Here is a 13,815-nt window from a genome sequence, read left to right as displayed (position 1 = left end):
GGATAAATGCCGATTAGCACCTACTTTAGTCAAGAATATTCTGGCCACATTTGTTCAATGCTGCAAAATGAGGAAGGGTTTAAGATTTAAGCCAGTACAAACTGTTGATATTCAAATATAATTGTATCTTTTGAAAAGCAAAAATAATCTACATCTAAATTTGTGGAATTAATATGCATATTTAGAGGAATTGTTGGACAGAAAATCTATATGCAGACATTCTCTCTCTACATACATCCTCAACTAGACAATAAAAATCACAAACCATCAATTTTCAATAACATTAGATACCCAGGGATAAATTTAACAAAAAATGTGCAAGTAGAATACGAAACTTTATTGACAGAACTTTAACAGTCAAATACACAACATAAGAACAGCATAGATGGTTTCAGTTTATCTTCTTTCAAGCAAATGGCTGCCCTTCACCTATAATATAAACATTTAAAAAGTTACTTAGCAGAACTTTATTTTGATGACAGGAGAGGTATACAAAGTTCACTGCAGTTGTAGTTTTATAAAATGGACTAAAACAGGAACACTAAGGGCGACCCTTTGGCTTACCTTCAGTTAATCCTCTCTAGAGATTTTATAGACTTTTCAAGCATATTACCAGTTTTTTTAAAAACACACTACTCTTCCTAGTTATACAAGAAAATAAGGACACTGAGTTCAGAACAAATGAAATCAATGGAACCTATCAGAAGGTAGTTTTCAGTAGAAGGCAAAACTGTGTACACATTCAGTAAAATATCTAACAACAAAAAACACCCTAAGAAAAACAAAATACACAAAAACTGAAACAAAAAATCCCAAAAAAGTATCATTTAAATGCACTGGTTTGAAATAATATTCTGAATATAGGATAGCTAAACAGTTGTTATCTCTGTTACTGCTTATGTGAAGTAAATAAAAAGGCCAGTATTACATTTTTTCTTCTCTACTGTGGAAAAGTGTAGACATTTTCATTTGTTCTAAATGGTTGATATGGTTGTTTTAAGTCGGTTAAACATGTGTCCCCCTTTTTACTTGTGGCCCTCAGGTAATTCTAAATGTTTCTTTTCTCCCTGGAAAGCATTCCAGTTGCTATAATACATTATATGGTGACACTAATTTTAAGCCATTACTATCACTGGCGACATGGTGACATCAAAATGTGAAGCAGAGATAGCACTGTTTCTCACAGCCACACCAAAGAAAAAAAAGGAAAGAAAGAAAGGAGAGAAGAAAAGGGAGAGCAAGAGGGAGTATGAGTGAGAGAGAAAAGCAAGCAGGAAGAGAGAAAGAAAATCTGGAAAAGCAGATTTTTTGGTTTCTAAATGATAATGGCTTTTGAGAGAAAACTCTGACCAATTTCAAAAGTTCATCCATGGTATTTGTGATGTTTAGTTATTTAGTTACTGTGGAGTATGTTAAATATTTGTTTTTCTACCCTACTATTTCATCAATATTCTGAAAATATTTGAGCGCCAGATTATACCCTGTTTTAATTCTGTAATATACTGTTAGTGTCTTGTTCATATTTCTAATTATGTGTACTTGGGCTTTGTCCATTTGCTTCAGAATTATGTAAACTGAGAAGAATGGACTGGCAGTTTGGGGTTGGCAGATACAAACTATTACATTCAGAATGGAAAAACAACAAGGTCCTATTATATAGCACAGGGAACTAATGTCCAATCTCTTGTGATAAATGACAATGGAAAAGAATATTAAAAAATATGTGTGTGTGTATATATATATATTAAAAAATTATGTAAACTAACACATTGTCTTTATTTATTAGTTGAGTTTATTTTCCTCTTCCTAACAATTCATACCTGTCTTTTATTAAGTATCTTTTCCTTTTTCCCTTAGGTTTATTCTGTTGTTCTTTTTCTTACCTTTTATGTTGGATGTAGGATTTTATATTTATGTACCTTGTAATTTATGTATTTTTCTTTTTAAATACACACATATTTAGACTAAGATTTTTCTATGAGAACATTTTAATCATTTTCTGTAGTTACTTGAAAGTAGTCTGAAAGTTGTATTTTCATCTAATTTTTCTAATGGATTGGAAAAAAAAATGTAAAGTGAAAATATTTTGAAGGCTAATACACAGTAAATTCTTCCCTAACTATGAAGTTCTTCCTTTAAAATCAGAACCATGCAATTCATTGTCATCAGTTTGGAAAACACGTATGTGAAAGATACCAAGTTGATTATGCGGGAAGAACTAGAGTTATAATCTTTGGCCTTCAAAACTTTTTAAACTCATGTATCAAAGAAGAAAAATAACATACTTGATATGGTTAGAGACGATTATATCATGAGGCTCAGCTTTTTATTAGTTCTGTAAGAGCGACAGTGGGGTGTATGGCAAAACCATCATAGTACTGTAAAGTAATGATCCTCCAATTAAAATAAGCAACTTCTCTCCACAAAAAAAGACCAAACCTGGGGGCAGGTAGTGTGGTTAGCATATGTATCTTACTCACACCTGCCTTGAATATCACTGACTAAATGCACTCTGTCAACTTGATCAGCCACAGAAATAGGAAACTAGACTGTCTTTGGCCATTTTATTATTCAGTCATTTCATGATTCCCTGGGGAAAGGATTTAAAATGCAACTGTTTTTTTAAGAACTAGAGAATTTAGAATTTGAGCGAATTTAACAAATATCAAGCAGAATGTTGGCTCATTTTCTTTTTTTTTTTTTTAATTTTATTTCCTCCTCCCTCCCCATACCCTCCCTCTGGGTGCTCATTTTCTTTTTTAAAAAATTAATTAATTGATTTTAATTGGAGGCTAATTACAATAGTCTGGTGGTTTTTGCCATACATTGACATGAATCAGCCACAGGCGTACATGTGTCCCCCATCAGAAAATGAAATCTCAATCCCCCTGTTATAATTTGACTCAAGATGTTATTTTATGATAAATACATCATACAAAACAGAGTATTCTTGTATGCGTTCCATCAAAGAGAATCAGAGAATGCAAAAATTAGCACTGAAAAACCAGCATTTTCGTGTATCTGTTCTGAATTCACAACTTACATGGATAAAGTTGAGTTTAGAAGTTAAGGGATTTCACAGAATCACACACATTATGCTAAAGCTGGTACTAGAACCTACTTGGATGCCTAAGCATATTTCAAATAAACTGATATTTATTACAAATGCATTCCATATTTGCTACAAGCAGAAATTATAAAAGAACCTGAAAATTATTAGCTGTTGCTTAAAGTACTTATACTCAAGAGAAGAAAACGGTTTCCTAGTTTCAATTCGATATGGCTTTGATCCTGTCTGCTTCTTTATTTGAAAGTCTGTAAGTCAGGCACTCAGGCATCTGGGGTCTGAACTATCTTTCAAAGAATATGTGAACTCTATTATTAAAATAATAGTAATGTTCCCTCTATATTAGTAAAGATATAATATTCTGAAAAACAGAAACCACATAAATTACTTTCTGAATGGATGACATACCTGCTTCTGGCATTTCAACAGGCTCTGTATTTGATGCAAACTCCTCCCTGACATCAGGACCATCTCCACCTTCACCCCCAGTCTTTGCCTCAGCCAATTTCTGGAGATCAGCTTCCAGGCCAGAATCTTAAAAAAAAAAAAGCATCAATTCAGCTGTAAAGCATACAGTATAAACAAGGGAATGATGATATTCATTCCCTCGGTGCTATGAATTAAAAGCCTTAGGTTAGTATGCTAAAAATGTGATGAATAAGAACCCCACGAGCATTATTCCGGGAATGCTTTGCTGGAGAAAAAGGAAAGCAGAATTTTCCGAACGCTATCACCATTTTCCTTTCCCAGGGTTGTCCTCAGACACCTTAGTTGCCCCCTTCTCTTTGTCTTGAAAACAAGGGAAAATTTGAGCGACCACACTAACCTGCAAACTATAATCTCCTCAGTTTTTTAGGAACTGTCTGAAGTCCTTTTCTAATGTTTCCTTTCCTCTTCTTACTGGTTATGTCTTAAGGCATGACTCACAGATACACTTTACCTTCAAAGGGATCCTTCTCCTCTTCTTCATCACGATTCACTGGATCCTCTCCATGTACTTCCTCCTTTCCAGGTGTGATATCCTGAATCTCAGCTGGTGGTTCCTCTTGTTGAGGTTGCTCAACCCTGGGCTGCTGGTCCTAGTACAGTGTGCATGCAAATAAAAACTTTTTGTTGTTAATACATCTAATAGCATAAATATACATAATACATAGATATATCTGAGCATAAGTAAACCTAACAACATTTTCCCAACACAATTCTATGTACTTACTTTTAATAAAGTTACTCTTCCCACAGAGAAGAGTTAGCTCCCATAAGAGTTACCCAGAAAGACTTTGGAAGTTATTTAAATCTATGTTGGGATGGAAGCATGCAGTCTGTTGTTAATAAGCAGGAAGAGGGAGTCACTGGGCACATTTCCAGGGAATTTAACAGTATACTCATCCAGGCAATGCCATACTATAATATATCTGGATCAATGTTCCTTCCTAAGACAAAGTGTCACCCTTTATCAGCATGGAAGACCTTTATCACTGCATCTGTACTACTGAACATCATTTTCTCAAAAATAAACTTGTGCTAGTAGAAAACATCAAATGGTAAGGTACTCACAACCACAGGTTCATCCACCTGGGAGCAATCTTGATTTGTAGGTACCAATTTTGATGCCACTTGCCCATTCATATTTCTCCCTGAAAGCAGAATATGGTGATTTAGAAAATGTATTTAAGAGTACAGCTATATTTGATCCCTTTATGACCATATGTTGACTTATTTTTTTTAATGTGAGAATACTTTCAAAAGAAAACTCTGGTTAAGTATGAGTGTACATACATTTCAATTACACCAAATACAGTCGCTTGCAAAGCCATTTGTGTCTTTGCGAAGCTGGCAGAGAAATCACCTGAAGGTACACAAGAAGGCTGAATTTTCGGGAGGACGTTTGATTTCACAACAGAATTCTCCATCATGAAGATTTTTAGTGAAATACTGCTAGGAATTCAAAACCTCAGGACTACTGCTCATGTCACACTCCTATTCACCAGACCTATTTTCCCCAACTCCCTTGGAATTCAGTTGGCACACGAAGAAAGGCTCAGTCTTTACAGCCTGACTATGGCGATTTTCTCAGTGTCTGGGGCTGAGGTGAGGCTGCATACAGAGCAACCGGTCCACTTCTCTCTTGGCACCTTACCACAAAACCCGCGATACAGTCACAACCCCACTGCGGTCCGGTTTCCAGGCCTTTCCTTAGATCGCCCACCCTGCCCCTGCCCAGGTCCCACTGCCGGCCCCAGATTCTGTGCTCTGTAGTCAGTTCCAGGGCCCCAGTGAACCAGATATCTCAAATAGCACCCCCACGTCTCCCCCGACCATCATCCTACCCCCTGCCCTCCTCTGCCCACTGCCCTTCCTCTCCGGCCACCAAGGCAAGAAGTATGGCGTCGCAACACTTGTGAGGAGAAAGATGACTACCTTGAGGGCCTTCCTCCTCAAGGGCCCTAGATCGCACTGCCCGACCCGCGCGAAACTTGCTGGCTCCCCCTCACATGCACACACACTTAAACTCCAGACAGGACAGATCTGTTAACCTACCTCGTGAGTCTCAAGTAGTGAGAAAGAACCGGGACTGAATAAACAGACCCGTCTCAGGCCCAACGCTCCTCACAGAACGCTCAGGAAGGCGTATGCGCACCAAGGCGCATGCGCAGCAACGGATGCGTGGGCACACACTGCGCATGCTCACTGAGTTGGGCGTGTGCAGTGCAGGTTGCTGGAAAAGGCAATGGCACCCCACTCCAGTACTCTTGCCTGGAAAATCCCATGGATGGAGGAGCCTGGTGGACTACACAGTCCATGGGGTCGCTAAGAGTCGGACACGACTGAGCAACTTCACTTTCATTTTTTACTCTCATGCATCAGAGAAGGAAATGGCAACCCACTCCAGTGTTCTTGCCTGGAGAATCCCAGGGACGGGGGAGCCTGGTGGGCTGCCGTCTATGGGGTCACACAGGGTCGGACACGACTCAAGTGACTTAGCAGCAGCAGTGCAGGTTGCTGTTTTCCTGCCATTGAGGTGGAGTCCTGGAACCGCAGGGTCTCTGGAGGATGAGAAAGGGGCTTGAAGACTATATTTTTTTCCTTCCAGTGCCGTCTTTCTTATGCATCCACAATCTTTGGAGATAGGTAGTCCCAGGTTACCCTTAGTGGAGAATGTGTCTCAGAAAGACAGTCATGACAGAAATAGATATTACATTTTTTAATACCTATTTTTATACATGCTCTGATGAAGCATTTCCTTCTCTGCTTCTGGGTTTTCCATCATACTCCCAATGGCTTTACTCACTTCCATGGAATAAGTACATAAATAGATGCCTCTGTTTCCACTTTTTGCTTGGTGCACTGCACATTTAAATCTCTGAACTGGTAACTAGTTTCTCTGAATATACCTCTGATTCTTATACAGTATTGTCCTTTTAGCATCGGACTTTACTTTCACCACCAGACACATCCACAGCTCGGTGTTGTTTCCAATTTGGCTTAGCCTTTTCATTCCTTCTGTAGCTATTTCTGCACTCTTCTCCAGTAGCACATTCTTCTTTTTCTATTATAGCAGGAATTTTTGTACTTACTAGGAGTTTTAATTTTACCCAATTTTACCCAAGAGAAAGGAAAACATGTTCACACAAGGACCTTTACTCAAATATTCTACTCATGTACTCCTAATAGCCAAAACTAGAAACAGCCCAACTATTCAACAACTGGTATAAAGATGAAAGAAAAACAAAAGAGTATACTCGTACAAAAGAACACTACACAGTCATTTAAAAAGGAACTACTAATGCGTGTAACAGCAAGGATGCATCTCAGCTGTGCCAATGAGAGATGTCAGACACAGAAAGCTATGTATTATATAATTTCATGTCAATGGATTTCTGGAAAAGCACAACTATAGGCAGAGAAAGATATCGGTGGTTTCCAGGGTATAGGAGTGGAGGAAGGAGTCTGAATGCAAATAACCCAAGGGAGCATTTTCAAACCAATGGGACGTTTTCTACATTTTTTTGTGGTAGCATTTACACAATGGTATGCATATGTCAAAACTTGACAAACGGTAATGTTTTAAAGCATTTACTTCTATTGTATATAAATTATATCTCAATACTTCTCACTTTTTTAAAAAAGGATCTTTTAAGTATGTAAATACTGGTTATTGTATCCATCTAGACCTTGAGCTCATATACATAAAAATCTTATTTGAAATTCTTCCCAGACCTGGCCAACTTCCAGGATTCCCCATGACACCTTTGTACCCTTATGACAGGACACAGAAACTTGGTCTTAACCAGGTTTACAATTCCATCTCCTTCACCTCAAGTCAACATTCTTGCTGAGTTCTGTCCATGTTACTTTGAAAATGTCCAATGCATCTACTTTTTCCCATGTCCACCACATCTGCTGTAGTCCAAAGCTCCCCTCCATTTAATTGTCAACCCCCTTATAACGGGTCTTTCACATCCACTCAGGGTGCCTGTCTCCCACTCACCATCCTCTCCCTCCCTCTCTTACAGTTCCAGAACTGTTTATGACTTTCTAGATAAAGGCTACTGTCCTACACAAGAACTTGAAAGTATGGTCTAGCCCTTGCCCAGCTTGCTAACATAATGGAAAATAGAGAATCCTCTTCTTGTCTCTCTTATTGGGATTCATTCATACCCTCCAATTTCTCAAGCTTAGATTGTCCCATATTTCTGAAGCCTCCGGTTAGTAGACTCCTTCAAGCTAGGCTTCAACAGTATATGGAATGAGAACTTCCAGATATACAAGCTGGTTTTGAAGAGGCAGAGAAACAAGAGATCAAATTGCAACCTTCATTAGATCATAGGGAAAGCAAGGGAATTCCAGAAACACATCTACTTCTGCTTCATTGACTAGACTACCTCAAGGCCTCTGACTGTGTGGATCACAATAAACTGTGGAAAATTCTTAGAGATGGGAGTAACAGACTAGCTGACCTGTCTCCTGAGAAACCTGTATGAGGGTTAAGAAGTAACAGTTAGAATAAAACATGGAACAACGGACTGGTTCAAAATTGGGAAAGGAGTAAGACAAGGTTGCATAGAGTCACCCTGCTTATTCAACTTACATACAGAACACATCGTGGGAAATGCTGGGCTGGATGACTCACAAGCTGGAATCAAGGTTGCTGGCAGAAATATCAAGAAGCTCAGATGTGCAGATCATTGCAGTTTAATGGCAGGAACTGAAGAGGATCTAAAGAACCTCTTGATGAGGGTGAAAGAGGAGAGTAAAAAGCCTGGCTTAAAAGTCAACATTCAAAAATATAAGATTATGGCATCCAGTCCTATCATTTCATGGAAAACAGAAGGGGCGAAGTGGATGCATGGACAGATTTAATTTTGGAGGCTCCAAAATCACCGTGCATGGTGATTGCTGCCATGAAATTAAGACACTTGATCCTTGGAAGAACAACCATGACAAAGATAGTATGCATGCATGCTCATTGCTTCGTCGTGACTGACTCTTTACGACCCCATGGACCGTAGCCTGCCAGGTGCCACTGTCCATGGGATTTGCCAGGTGAGAATACTTTAGTGGATTGCCATGCCCTCCTCCCATGGGGCATGGCAGGGCATCTTCCCAACCCAGGGGTGAAACCCATGACTCCTGCATCCCATGCATTGCAGGGAGATGCTTTTTTTTTTTCTTGCCAATTTATTTTTTAATTGAAGGATAATTGATTTACAGAATTTTGTTGTTTACTGTCAAACATCAAGAAGAATCAGCCATAGGTACACCCATGAAGCGAATTCCTTACCACTGAGCCACCAAGGAAGCCCATGTCAAACCTAGACAGCATAGTATAAAGCAGAGACATCACTTTACAGACAAAGGTCTGTATAGTCAAAACTATGGCTTTTTCAGTAGTCATGTACAGATGTGTGAGTTCAATCATTAAGAACGCTGAGTGACAAAGAATTGACGCTTTCGGTTTGTGGTGCTGGAGAATACACTTGAGAATCCCTCAGACATGAATTTGAACAAACTATGGCAGATAGTGGAGGACAGAGGAGCCTGGGGTGCTACAGTCCATGGGGTCTCGTGAAAAGAGTGGTACATGACCAAGCGATTGAAAACGAACAACCACCACCACCTTACCTTTGCTTTTCCCTGCGCCAAAGAATTGATGCTTTTGAACTGTGGTGTTGGAGAAGACTCTTGAGAGTCCCTTGGACTGCAAGGAGATCCAACCAGTCCATTCTGAAGGAGATCAGCCCTGGGATTTCTTTGGAAGGAATGATGCTGAAGCTAAAACTCCAGTACTTTGGCCACCTCATGCGAAGAGTTGACTCATTGGAAAAGACTCTGATGCTGGAAGGGATTAGGGGCAGGAGGAGAAGGGGAAGGCAGAGGATGAGATGGCTGAATGGCATCAGTGACTCGATGGACGTGAGTCTGGGTGAACTCCGGGAGTTGGTGATGGACCGGGAGGCCTGACGTGCTGCGATTCATGGGGTCGCAAAGAGTCGGACACAACTGAGGGACTGAACTGAACGTGCCACAGCCCCACTTTCAACGGGGCTAAGAAGTTTCTGTGTCTGTCAGTGCTGAAGGCTGAGACTTATGTCTTTACAGACTCAGCGCCCCCTGCTTAGGGTTGATGGCGGGTCCTTAGAACACTCATCACTCCCTCCCAGAGCTCAGAGCACGGAGCCTTCTCACAACAGTAATGGAGCACCCTGCCTGCTACAGAAATGGGAGTTGTAGCTGTTTAGCCCCTCTTAATATGTTTTCTCCCTTTGCATTGAGTTCACTTCCACATTTCTTCTCTGAGTCACCAAATCAACTCTTCTTATCCCCAACTGGTTACTGTAACAAGCTGCAGCTGCATCTCTATCAAGGACGGTGCATGTACCCCCTGTGCTATGTATTTTCTTCCTCGTTTCCTGTCAGAATCTGTCGACTCCCAGACATCACAAAAAGGGCTCCAGATCACCCACAAAAGGGGCGGTGCTGCAGGGGAGGCTGTGACTCTCATCCACAGCCTGAGTCAAAGCAGGACTGTGTTATAAGTGTCACAAGCTGCCCCACCAATCATGGGAGCCAAAAGAGCAAAGGTCTGGAAGTCCTAACACAGACACTTATGTGGAAGGAACACCAGTGTCTTCCTAGGGACCTGTGAGTTGTTGTTTGGTTTGGGCCTATTGAGTCAGTGACCTTTTTCACAACACTTGCATGCTTAGCTAACCTTCCATCAGGACCTCTCTCCTCCCCTACAGGCCCCTACCTACTGTACCAAAAATCATACTTCTGACTTCAGTGCGCCGATTGGGTTTTCACCTGGCACAGATACCAATACAACTTTTTATGCTGAAACCTCAAGATTCCTGAAGAGAACGAGTTTTCAGAAAGTCCATCTTTCAATTATAATAGAAAAACTGCCTATGTAACAATGAAGATACAACAAATTAAAATACTAATAAAATGTTATTTGGAAATTATCTAGAATGCCACACTTAAGAGAAAAAAAATTTAATACATGGTCTATTGCCTTTCAGGTCAAATCTGCATTTAAGAAAATTAGGAGATGGGCGAGGTAATGTCTTCATGATATTGTATTTGTTTTTCTGTTTATCATTATATTATTTCTATGGTTATGCTACTTTCCAGAATGATGAGGGTGCTCCATTAATGTCTGTCACGGCAAATACATATTTAGAACTTGCTATGGACTAGGAACTGTTCTCTGTGATCTTTGCATGTTGACATGACACCCCATGGACTTTCATGCACTTAGGAGAAACTGTGTTCAATCCATATGCAGATCCATTGTAGTGTTTCATGCGGATGGACATGTTGACCTGCCTTCTGACCCACAGTAGACTAGACACTGCACTGTATTCCAGACTGGGAGTCAGATACCACACCTGTCTGTTTCTCTCTGTCCTGGGCACCAATCTGTCTCAGCTCTTGCCAGCTAGGTGACTTTGTGCAGATTCGCTCACCCATTAATGTCTGTGAGTCTCTGCTCCTCAACTGCAGAAAGGGACAATAGCATTAAAAATGCTCACCTTACAGTGTTGCTATGAGTACTCAAAGACTTTTGAGTACATATGGAGTACATATGCACATTGTGTACATATGGAGAGCTAAGCACGATCCAGAAGGGTGAGCTTTTCTTCTTGTCTCTCTTCACTTCCGTTTCTGCTTGTACTCATATCCCCCTGTCCCTGCCCCCATGCTTTTACCTCCCCAATCCCAACTGATCTGTCTCATCTCTGATCTGTGCCCCTGTCTTCAGACTCTCCATCCCAAAACACAGCTGAATATCTCCTCATGATTTACCTCGGAAAATATCCATATCATCACCCTTGGAATAAACAATCATGAGTATTAGTGGAAGAAATAAGAAACACAACAAAACTGGAAATGTGAAAACTACACAAGAAATAAAGCATTACTGATGATCATTTGACTATTAACATTTTCATATCTTCATCAGATTCAGATCTTCAGAATTTGATTGAGAATTAGACTTGATAAAAGGCCTTTTAATTTCCCTGGGCAATGTTTTTTAAAATTTATATACTCATGTTCTGTAACTGTCCAGTGACCACTTGCTTTCCTGTCATGATGCAAATCCTATGAAGAGGTCATTAGACATCCAACTTCACATAGAATATTCACTAAGCTTTTTCATACGAGCACATGATGAAACCCAAATATTTCCTTTAAGCTTCACAATATCCCCATAAGAAGAGGGGGATACTCACTGTGCTAAAAACAAAACAAAACAAAACAAAACAAAACCCCCCCCCATACCTCATACACTCCATTCTTGAGTCCCTGAAAGGCCTGAAATGATAGTGCAAGGTCCATGCAGTGTGTCAAAGGTGGTCTTGACATTGTGTCTCTGGAACAATCTCCAGGAAATGTGGAACAGCAATAATATTAACAACAGTAATGACAACAGCTAAAATTGACTTGGAACGTACCATACGGCACGTACTGTCCTAACAATTTCTCATGTCTTAACACGGTCAGTGGTCTACACTGCCCCATGAAGTAGTTAAATTTACTCGAAGCTAGTATTTCCATGTGGTTAAAAGAGGAATGAGGCACAGAGGCGCTACATAACTTGTTCAGTGTCGCCCAGCAGTAAGGGAGCCACAGGTCTGGACACACCATGGAAAACTCTGGGTGTATTTATTCAGTCAAGGATAAGATCCAACAGCTACAGCAAAATATGTACAATAACAGCTACCACATAACAAAAATTGATCTTACATCATAGAAATGCACACTAAATGGAAATCTGATTTCTTCAGAAATCTTTCAAATGGAGTCTTGACAAGACTGGCATCAGGATGTTTTGTAGAAACGATGGTCTACAAACAAGAGCCTCCTCAGAACAGCAGACAGCATGTCAGTGAGTCTCCTAGACTGGAGGTCTTGGGTTTGTGCATCAGAGAAGGCAGGAAACCCCTGTCACATGCTCTCAATGGAGACAGAGCCTGGCAGCAGGCAAAATAAGACCATGCCTCTGCTCCGGTAGTGCCTAGACAAGTTGTCCATGTCAATCAGAACTGAGGAATTCTTTTAAAAAGTGCAGATTCCATGATCTACAATCAGTGATTCTCACTCAGTGTGGCTACAACAGTGCCCTAGAATATGTGAGATTTCACTATACTTGGGAAACTCTCAGGGACTTTATTAAACCCCTTTGGTAGTGAGACTGTCAGCAAAATAAGAAAAATAGAGATCGGAACAGATATTAGAAAAAATATATAGATAATCAACAAAACCCAAAGCTGGCTCTTTCAAAAGGTCAATATGAATTCATAAGTTTCCACCCATAAGAATAAAAAAAAAAGAAGATAACTAAAGACAAAATTTACCAATATCAGGAAAGAAATAGGTTACAGATTCCACATTTCCTAATCCAATCATTTCGTCAAGGTGAATTGGGCCAAATCCAAGCAATGTGATGAAACCACTCATTTTCTTTCTCATTGTCCTCCAGCTTCCCCTTCCTGCCCCTCTCCTTTGCCCCATTTCCTTTCTCCTTCTTAAGTCCTGCCCTCCATCAAGATGAGCAATGTTATGAGGCATGATTCCCATGCCTCATAATCCCATGATTATAAGTGATGTCCGCTGCTTGGCTGACATTCAACGTGGATGCTATCATCCCTGTAGCTGGTACACTGAAGCTCTCTGTCTCTCGTGATGGACCAGAAGGTTTCACTCTAATTTCAAGTATAGGTAGGAGAGAAGGTGCAGGGCACATGTTGGAGCCTTGAGTCCTTCATCTAAGAAATGCAGAAGACCACAAACTGTGGGAGAAACAGAAATAGCAGCACCAGGCTCCTTTCAATGAGAGCTACGTGCCAAACCCAGCACATCACAGGGTTCAGGAGCATGCCAAGTAGATTTCCATGCCAGGACTGTTGCATTTATTGTTCCTTCTGCCTGGAATGCTCTTCCCTTAGGTAACCCCACAGCCTGCTCCCTTACTTCCTCCAGATCTCTGCTTACTTGCCATCCTTCAGGGAGTCTTTCCCTCATTAGCTCGAATAAAAAAAAATAACATCATACCTACATACACCTTTTCCCCTGATCTAGCAATATCTTTCTTCATAGTGCCTACCACCCTTGATTATTTACTGACCACCAAGTCTATGAAATGAGAGACTTGGTTGGTTTCGTCCTGTCCCAAACTCCTCCAATAGTGCTCAATATGGACAGAACTCAGCAAGAATTTGGACTTGAGGTGAGGGAGAGAG

The 13,815-nt window shown here is 40.4% G+C and overlaps 1 protein-coding gene across 2 annotated transcripts; it reads right to left on the bottom strand.

The window, feature by feature from the left end:
• Nucleotides 1–316: 316 nt before the first annotated feature.
• Nucleotides 317–5,745, bottom strand: LOC129639645 (P antigen family member 3-like). 2 transcript variants are annotated; one of them, XM_055564788.1, is made up of 5 exons: nucleotides 5,606–5,745; nucleotides 4,622–4,701; nucleotides 4,008–4,146; nucleotides 3,476–3,601; nucleotides 317–429 (listed from the first exon to the last, which is right to left on the bottom strand). In XM_055564788.1, exons 2-5 carry the CDS (start codon nucleotides 4,691–4,693, stop codon nucleotides 407–409), a joined length of 360 nt encoding a protein of 119 aa, XP_055420763.1. In that variant the 5' UTR covers nucleotides 4,694–4,701; nucleotides 5,606–5,745; the 3' UTR covers nucleotides 317–406. The 2 variants fall into 2 exon arrangements, with proteins under 2 accessions (XP_055420763.1, XP_055420764.1); XM_055564789.1 differs by having other exon boundaries at nucleotides 4,008–4,137.
• Nucleotides 5,746–13,815: the final 8,070 nt, after the last annotated feature.

Source organism: Bubalus kerabau, chromosome X, assembly GCF_029407905.1.
Source record: "Bubalus kerabau isolate K-KA32 ecotype Philippines breed swamp buffalo chromosome X, PCC_UOA_SB_1v2, whole genome shotgun sequence".
NCBI lineage: Eukaryota > Metazoa > Chordata > Mammalia > Artiodactyla > Bovidae > Bubalus > Bubalus kerabau.
This window is presented reverse-complemented; position numbering and strand designations above follow the sequence as displayed.